Here is an 8,718-nt window from a genome sequence, read left to right on the forward strand (position 1 = left end):
CAGATGCTGAACTTTAAACCCAATCAACTCCTAAAGCAGCCGCAGGAAGTAATTGATATGTGTTCGACGGCTCTCGGGGAGCCTTTGTCAGATCTGTCTTGCTGCCGGCACAAGAAAATGAACGAGGATTTCTTTGAATTAACAGACAGATTGAACACAGTGATACTTGATTCAACCGATGATATCGCATTTCCAGCCGAACAGTTAAAAGAGAATGTGTCATCTTACTACGAAATTCCTGATATAGCCAAAGACCCAGTTGAACTCCGCCTAGTCTATGACCAGCTACAGCGGCACGAGTCTCAATTGGCAAAGCCACCAAGCCAAATGTTTACTGAAAACAATGTGCGTGAAAAACTTCAATCGCTGAAGAAAACTGATCCAAGAAACATATTTGCTGTTTCCAAGAATCAACTGATTGACAAATTAATCTCAAATGATAAATTTGATGATATCGATATTTTTATTAATATCATGTGGTTTCGGTCATTTCAGTGAGTGAGAACGGAGATGAATTCATCATAGAAGTGACAAGAGAGAAATTTACAAAGGTGTCAGCTACACTTCATGAGTTTTTTGGCACACCTCTGTACCACGAAATGATCAGCAGTCTGTTTGAGGGAATGTTGACAGAGTTGTCGGACATTGCAAAGGCACTTGCTACAGAGTTTTCACTGTTGATTCACTGGGAATAATTAGAATTCTTGAAAGAAGTTGTCAAGAGAGACAAAAACGAAGAGCCAGTCGTGTTTGATGTGGAGGCCTTTCCTAATGGCAGCAGCTTATAGAGCTTAATCCCTAGGATGAAATGTAGATAACTTGTTGATCTTCCCACCCTTGTGCCCAGGCTACACTCGTTTTTATCATACTTGAAACGGCCCTAACAATGGGCTAACATTTAGCCCATAATGAGTAGGTGGTTTGCACTGCGGCGATGTTGTGCTCATTTTTAAAGAGAGCAACTATGAGCGCAAAAGTGCAATAGACATTACTAGCTGCGTGAAACATGGCTACAAACGGAGTGAAGATTCCCTCGTTTTATTGGTTTTAGGCGATCATCCTTGGGCTAGCTAGCTAACTGTCAGGGTTGTTCAAAGGATGGATAACGCTATCCACCGGATAAATCACTATCCCAGTGGATAGCGTGGTTTGTGTGGTCCGTTTAGGCCGTTGTAGGGTTTAGACAAGTATAGATATCTAGCCGGCTGTTCAGAGGCTGGATAACGCTATCCAGCGGATAAATCGCTATCCAGTGGATAAGCGTCAACAAAACAAACCACGCTATCCACTGGGATAGTGATTTATCCGGTGGATAGCGTTAACCATCCTTTGAACCCGGAGCTTTCCGCCGCGGTTTTGATATTATGTACGTTCATGTTGATTCAATTTCATTTTAAAAGCACTCTTATGCACTTATAAATTTTAAGCAGGCTGCCCAGGGGCAGGGCATTTGAATTATCTCGATGTCCCGGGGGTAGGTATATTTGAATTTTTTTCTGTGCCCGTGAGATGAAATCATTTTCCGGGGTGTGAAATTTCAGTTACATTTGACCTCACATTTTTGCGGGGGGTTGGGATGTTGACCGCAATTTTATGAAAAATGTCAAATCCCCGCTCTATTTGCCCCCCCCCCCCCCCCCTTCCGGCCCACCTGACATTGATAGGTGCATTAAATAAATTGTTCAATTTATTATTCACCGATAAGACGGTAAATGTAGTCTCCCTTGCCTCAAAAGGCATAAAGGAGAGTTATTTCCTTTTATCTGAGCTATGATAAGCTTTGTGGAAAGCCATCTCTATGACAGAATTGTAATAAGGGTCAAGATTATCAAGACAGATATAACTAAGTGACATAAAACTGAACACAAATTACTAGATAATAATCTACCTTTAGTTATTGATTTCAATTAACTGATCATAAGTCTGAAAATTTGCACTTTTGGAAAGCTAGCTGAATATACTATAGATAAACTTTGATATTTACAGTTGGCAGTTTATTTAAAATAAAGTAATATTTAAAATTCAATTATTTACAGTAATCACCTGTTTGTATTAGACTGATAATTATTTGAACTACCATTACAAAATAATGCACATTTCAATCAATTTCCTTACATAGGATGCTATCAACCAGCTCTATGAAGAAGTGGTGCAGCACTACCTCAATATGGGGGCAGCCCAGTATTTGAGAGACTTTAGATGAGCACATAACTTGAAGAAGAGTGCCAAACTAAGGAAGCGTGTCCTACAGAGGCAGGAAAAGAGGAAGGAGCAAAGTGACAGTGTTTGTTATAAGGTATATATGTATCCCAAGAATTTTATGAATATCATGGTGAATTTACTGATCCCTCTGGGTGTGAATTTAGTGAGGAGGAGAGGAGTTCAATCAAATCCCTTAGACATTAAAACTGAAATAATTTCTGGTACAGATTGATACCTCAATCTTAAGCTCATTGGCCAAGTAAACAGTAGCTAAACCCAAACTGTGTGTAGATGTGGTATCCTTTCTTTTTTTTTTTGTTGTCGTTTTCTTCAATTTGCAAAAATAAAACTATATACCTCATACAGGTGTATGTGTATGTTTCAGGAAATCTTAAAGGATAGCAGTGCAGTGAAGCAGACATTGCATGGCCGACTGCGAAATTTCATAGACAAACATGGGGAGAAAGGGCTCATGACGTACAGAAGAAATGAACTGGTTGCACTGTGTGAAGCATATCAAGTGCGCGTCAATAGAAGAGCAACAAAAGGAGTACTCACAAACCTTTTGATGCAGGCTGTGCGAGTAAGCAACTGCATCCCAGAGCCACTGTTAGTGGATGACAGGTACACTGTACAGACAATCAGATCAGCTAATGATGGTGACCAGAGAATTGTGTTGCGGTTTACAAACAAGATGCCTATGACAGCTAATTAAATAGGGACATGCTGCAGTACATTCGCTGAACAATCAAGGTAAGACTTCACAATAATATTTAAGTCATAATTATGTCGGATGACTGTGAAGGGACCCATTTTGAACTGGCCTAATTACTGAGATATCTCCTTTTTATACTTGCAAATAAATTTACCAATAATTCTTCGTTTTTGTCTTTCTTTTCATCATCTGTGTAAGTAAATTTGAGTGAATAAATAAAGAAATAACCAATATGGTTACCTAAACTTCAGTTCACATCATGGATATATTCAGTCATAAAAATTAGCAGTTTGGTTGAGAGCATGTTAACGCTTTCCCTGTCTTGGAGCAATTACCAGCAGCAGTGTTACTCTTTCGACTTATTGTTGTCTGGCTATAGCGAATTGAATTTTGGGTAGACTCTTGTTGAGGGTATGTAGGATTATTGTTCTGACCATTGCAAGCTCTGACTTGGCATAAATGGTTTTCTACACCATCTTGATTGCAAATTGCAGGCTTAATCAAAGACTGTGGGAACTTTGTAAGCTTAACAGTTATCATTGACATGAATCCAATACACATTGATTGTAAGTCAAACCAAAGCTTTGACGAAATGAAATGCTTGCCACAATCGGAGGTTTCTTCGTGCCACTTAGAGAAAAAACTTAAGAAACTACTCAGTTCAGTCAGTCTGGGATCAGTAAGGGAGGTGATGCTGTGTTTATCATTAAAGAGCTGGACGATGCGGCTGGTGTGACCCAAGAGTTCAATAGTAGCATCCAATCTTTGTCCATTGTCCGGAGTCACTGATGATAAATGCTCTTGATATTTCTGAAAAATTAGCAGTTAACGAAATTTAGAGAGGTGTTGGTCCAAATACAGCTGTTTGTTACTTTTATAGTAATTTTTATCGAATTGTGCCTACATTATCTTTTATTGTTTCTAAAGGCTCATGTCTGTTGAGCCTCATTTTAAATTTTGCAATAAAGTCTTATACAAGACTACAAGTCATGTAAATTCATTCATTCATTCATTGAAAACAATTTCCCTCACAGTGGAGCATTTTAGGGGGAGGGTCAGTGAGGCCAGGATTAAGGATTCTTGGTTACTGCCCAACCACCTGAGTAATCAGCCTTCTTAATTAGAAAGCAATATACCAATCTCATTAAATGAATTACCCAGAACTTTAAAATGACCTTCCAATTGGTTTATGAATCATGGGCCTCATCTGTGTATAACTAACAAATTAAGCACATTCACTAATGACATAATATACTAAATAATGGAGATTGCTCGATTTATCAGTTCATAATTATGCACTAATGGCTGTTAACTATAAGAGACTGAGAGATAGCTGGTTAGCTGATTATGTCATTTACATGTATAAATTAATTAACAGACCTGCATTAAAAAAAGCATCTTTCTGTCCAGCACATCTTCTGCAAGATGGTTCCTCATCTTTCCTGCAGAGTCAAGCTCAAAATGAAGTTCACTGAGTCGCTCATGGACAGGCAGACTAAAATTAGCCTGATCCCAGTTGTATGCCTCTTTAAATTGTTTCCATATGATGGTGTTGCCATTAACTTGTAGACATCGAGGCTTTACATTGACATTGCTTTTAGAAATGTTATTTCTGATCTTCTTTATATTGTGCTGCAAGTAGGAAATAATCAAGTAAATTAATGAAGTAATACGAAATTGAGGAACATGAAAATAAATTTTCTTGAAGAATACAGTTATACTAATTGGTAAATTGAAGCTGCAAGGACTGGAGAAGTGTCTTTTATAGTACTGCATTTAGAAGTGATCAATAATAAAATGAACAATATTTTAATTTTTTTTCTTAAAGTTGCAAAACATGATACCAGCATCCTGGCGATTCTGAATAAATGTTAAAGAAAAGCATAGTGAGTGACTGATCCTCGAGCATACTGCATGTAATTAAAAAATTGAATGCAAATTTAAAATGAGATCGAGTACTTTTTTGGCGTGAAAACAGAAGATCAGACAGTTAATGCTTGTTGTATGGGTGAGAGTTGCACTGGTAAGGTACATTTCGATGTATGGATCTTACGAGATGCTAGAGAATAATTAGTAATTGAAAGGTTCGGTTTGTGGTATTCATCAGATTATTTAGCATACCTTCGGATCCATAATGAACACCATTGGGTTGTAGGTGTAAATATTGTGTGTCATAAAATTCCTCTCAGCAGGATCAGTATCTTTGAAATGGATCTTGATAAATTGCCTATTAACATCAGCCCCATCGAGAATACACCAATAAATCCTAAAGTAGTTGTAAAGCATATTTAAAAAGTAGTGAATAAAATTAATGTGTCTTAATCACATAATTGTTTAATATATGATTTATTAATTCCCACCATTATCAAGAAATATACTTGTGTGAAGTAGTAGTGCCCTGCAAGCAGAGGTTTCTCAGGAATATAACCATGTGATATAAAAAAAGTCTTCCTTTTTTTGTTAGGTTGTCATGAATAATGCAGGAATTAGGCCTCTGCTTTAACTGTAAATGTTACAATTCATCACCTGGTGATGAATGGTAAATCTTAAGGGCTCCCTGGATGCCAATGAGACTGTTTGTACAAATCTTAGCACAAGACAAAAAAGTACTGCCACATGTCCCAATTAGCGAATTCATAAGTGCAAATGAAAAGTTTCATAAAATCTGAGACTCTGAGAGCCAATTCTTTGTTTGTGCAGGAAACCCAGACTTGGGTTACACCAGTAATAACATTATAATTACATGTATCATTTTATAAACATTGTGTACACTCAATCTGATGGAAATTGATTATTAAATATAACACATAAGTCGTGATAATTATGACAGTATTTGAATTAAATGAATTTATATCAATTACAATTATATTATATGAATTAAAAGCCTTAGCTTAAATAGGTTTCAACCCCAGAAAATTGAAATGAAATGCATGTTATTGTCAGTTCAAGACATATATAGTTTTTGTCTTACGTGAATCCTTCTTCCAACATTTTCAGGACGCCTTCCCAGAACAAGAAGTAAAGGTCACTGGGTGTACAGCTTCCGGAGGGAAATTGTGCAATTGGGAATCAGAACCCACAGTCACTTAGAAAAACAAACTGCAACACTTGAGTCGCAAGTTGTGGATCACCTTTTCCTGCATTGACATTACCATAGAAATATGTATTAGCACCTGATTTTTTCCTCAGTTCTACAGTCTGCAGAGATTCATTTGAAAAGGAAATATTTAATACCTGGCAGACAAATACTTAGTCATGATTAAAGTTTTTTTGAAGTTCTTAAGTGTATGGCGCAAGATTGGTAATATTGGTCAATTAATTTGTTAGTCACATTTAATAGAGTTGTAATGTAGCTAAGTAAGAAATATAAATGCTTGAGAGTTTGATTGAATGTCCTCAAATCTTTATATAGTCAAAAGTGAAATTTAATCAGCAAATACCTGAGAGATGTGACATAATATCATGACCTTTGCCAAGATCAACAAATCTAACCAGCTGGTGTTTCCCACTCTTTACCACCATCTCCAGATTTTCCTGCATTATTACATAGTCTGACTGGTTAGGTATGTTCATCTAAATATGGTCAAAAATTAGGCTAACTTTCTATGTGTGTGCATGACACGTAATACTGCAAATTGTTAGCATAACACTAGTTCTCAATCTCTTTTCATTAATTGACTATTCCAAAATCTTATGTTCTCACTGGTGCAAATTCTTCAAAAGAAGCATAATATACTGTACCAGTGACACACATCATTTTGAATACTGTTAACCTTTATTGGCTGCTAACATAAATTTGAAGCCTTGAAATGTTTTGAATTGTTATAATTTCCATTACTTGCCTGTATTTTCATTTCATCTATGACAAATCCACCCCAGTAGCCCTGGGGTTTTAAGCCTGCCTTTTTCGCCTCGTCAGAACACCATCTGAGAATGGGATCTTGCCATCCTGGAGATTGTTCCACCTTGTTTTTGTGCAATCTTAAAATTAGGAGTATAAATAGAAATAGTTCCTCATCATCATGCATCAGTGATTGCTATGTGATTGAAATGGTATTTGCCTCTAGTTAATATCAGCTGAAAATAGGCATATTATAATAATTTTCTTAATACATATGTCTTTTTCAAACTGAGAGTAAAGTTATTATGTAGTAAAAAAAGTGTGTTTCTGTGTTTTATGGAATTGATAAGCCATGACCGGTGATAGATACTGCAAAATTGGTTGAATTCTAATGTAATGAGGTGGAACTGCTCGGTATATAAATAAAGGTTATGATATGATATATCTCACAAACCTACCTGATAGTTTTATTGCTTGGAAGCTGAATGAAGTTTCTCAGAGGGTCTAATACATGGGGATTCTTACAATAGAGGTCCAAGCAAAGCTTTATGATCCTTTTTGATGAAACAAAAAATATGTATTAGAAAAAATAAGAGTGGCTAATTTAATTGCAATAACTTACAAATCATAATAATTGCATGCATAAAAGTGAATATTTTGCTTCTACACGTATATTACACAGGAATTTGTTGTGTGATAGTGCTGGTGAAAGTGCTGTCATAGTCCATCAGAGCATGCCAAAATGACGGTTAGCTCGCAGCACCTGACAGTGGTGTCAGCAATGTGACATATTAACTGACAGCATTGTGATAGTGCTGTGACTGTGAAGCCAGCCAACAGCACTGTGACAGTGCTTTCATGACACCACTTCCAAGCAAAGGCAACTGAAAGTGCTGTCAACATTGCTGTACAGTGCTGCCTGTCTTTCCAAATTCTGAAAACATGTAACTGATTGTGCAAATAGCAGCACCATGCTAACCCCCAAATAATTTCTCTTTACTGAATAAATCATTTTATAAAAAAACTTTACATACTTTGGGTGCCATCTGTAACCATGTGGGGATGAATTGCTTAGTATCTTCTGTTGCTGTTCCCAAAAGCACTTCATGTCGTCTGGAACTTCCTTAGTATCTATGCCATCAAATATTGATGTTAAATCCTTGTGATCTTCATCTTCTATGTCAAGGCTCTCACTATAAAACTTTTCTCTCCAGTACGTCTCCCTTTCTGTTGCATTTCTCTTCTCCCTTCTACAGTCGTCCAACTGGTTTTCAATGTCCTCCTTCTCTAACCATCTTCTGTTACAAAATCTGTTTATCATTTCTCCTCGTGTAGATTTTCTCTTTTTTCTCTGCCGATCAACACGCGATAGATTTTTGCAGTTTTTACATCGCTGTCCACCGTTTCTTTTGTTGAAAATCAAGCAATCAATCGAAAATGCCCTGGTTTCTTCATCGCACGTGTCGTGTGTGGAAATGTCCCTGACAGAACACAAGTTGTGCGGAAGGCTAGCAGCAATTTTTTGCTCCGCAGCTGGTTTGTAACCTTTACAGAGTTCATAGCTATCAAGCAAATTTATAATGATAACTATCTTATGCTGGAAATCTTTTCCCTTCAGACTGTTGCCGAGGTCAAAATTTAGAACTGACGATAAGTTCCTTTCGGTACCATTGGCACGAATAGTGAATACATGTCCTCCAGAATCCAACTCTTCAACAATAACCTCAGTTGATGCACGTTGCTTGTTCAGTAAGAAATTCTCTAGTCTTACAAAGCAGGTTTTCTTGTCCATTTTAGAGATACACGTCCAGTTTTTCGGTACTTCAGTTTTCTCTAGACCAACTTCTTTTCTTGCCAAATGCAGGTAATGCCTTTCGACATGCCCTTGTGCTCCCCTCCGCAACAACGTCACTTTCTCGCCCCAGTTAGCCTTCACGAGTCTTCCTAAGACATCAGGTGC

General features: G+C 37.2%; 2 protein-coding genes and 1 long non-coding RNA gene across 4 annotated transcripts in view; 1 reads left to right on the forward strand and 2 right to left on the reverse strand.

Moving 5' to 3' along the window:
* The first annotated feature begins 1,647 nt into the window (after positions 1 to 1,647).
* On the forward strand, positions 1,648 to 7,212 carry LOC138059842 (uncharacterized). Of its 2 annotated transcripts, XR_011134261.1 has the most exons (4): positions 1,953 to 2,296; positions 2,588 to 2,955; positions 4,746 to 4,803; positions 5,915 to 6,037. It is a non-coding gene; the product is annotated as an uncharacterized lncRNA (long non-coding RNA). The 2 variants fall into 2 exon arrangements; XR_011134262.1 differs by lacking the exon at positions 4,746 to 4,803 and having other exon boundaries at positions 1,648 to 2,296; positions 5,915 to 7,212.
* Positions 2,949 to 6,046, reverse strand: LOC138059837 (uncharacterized). Its single transcript, XM_068905472.1, has 4 exons — positions 5,889 to 6,046; positions 5,039 to 5,183; positions 4,298 to 4,549; positions 2,949 to 3,727 (listed from the first exon to the last, which is right to left on the reverse strand). Exons 1-4 carry the CDS (start codon positions 5,906 to 5,908, stop codon positions 3,200 to 3,202), a joined length of 945 nt encoding a protein of 314 aa, XP_068761573.1. The 5' UTR covers positions 5,909 to 6,046; the 3' UTR covers positions 2,949 to 3,199.
* LOC138059666 (uncharacterized) overlaps positions 7,213 to 8,718 on the reverse strand; it is a 1,758-nt gene continuing 252 nt past the window's right edge. The window contains exons 1-2 of the mRNA XM_068905276.1: positions 7,793 to 8,718; positions 7,213 to 7,312 (exon numbers count right to left, since the gene is read on the reverse strand). The exon at positions 7,793 to 8,718 is cut by the window's right edge and continues 252 nt beyond it. Coding sequence (XP_068761377.1) covers positions 7,213 to 7,312; positions 7,793 to 8,718 — 1,026 coding nt within the window. The remainder of the gene's footprint in view (positions 7,313 to 7,792) is intronic.

Source organism: Montipora capricornis, chromosome 8 (assembly GCF_036669925.1).
Source record: "Montipora capricornis isolate CH-2021 chromosome 8, ASM3666992v2, whole genome shotgun sequence".
Classification (NCBI taxonomy): Eukaryota; Metazoa; Cnidaria; class Anthozoa; order Scleractinia; family Acroporidae; genus Montipora; species Montipora capricornis.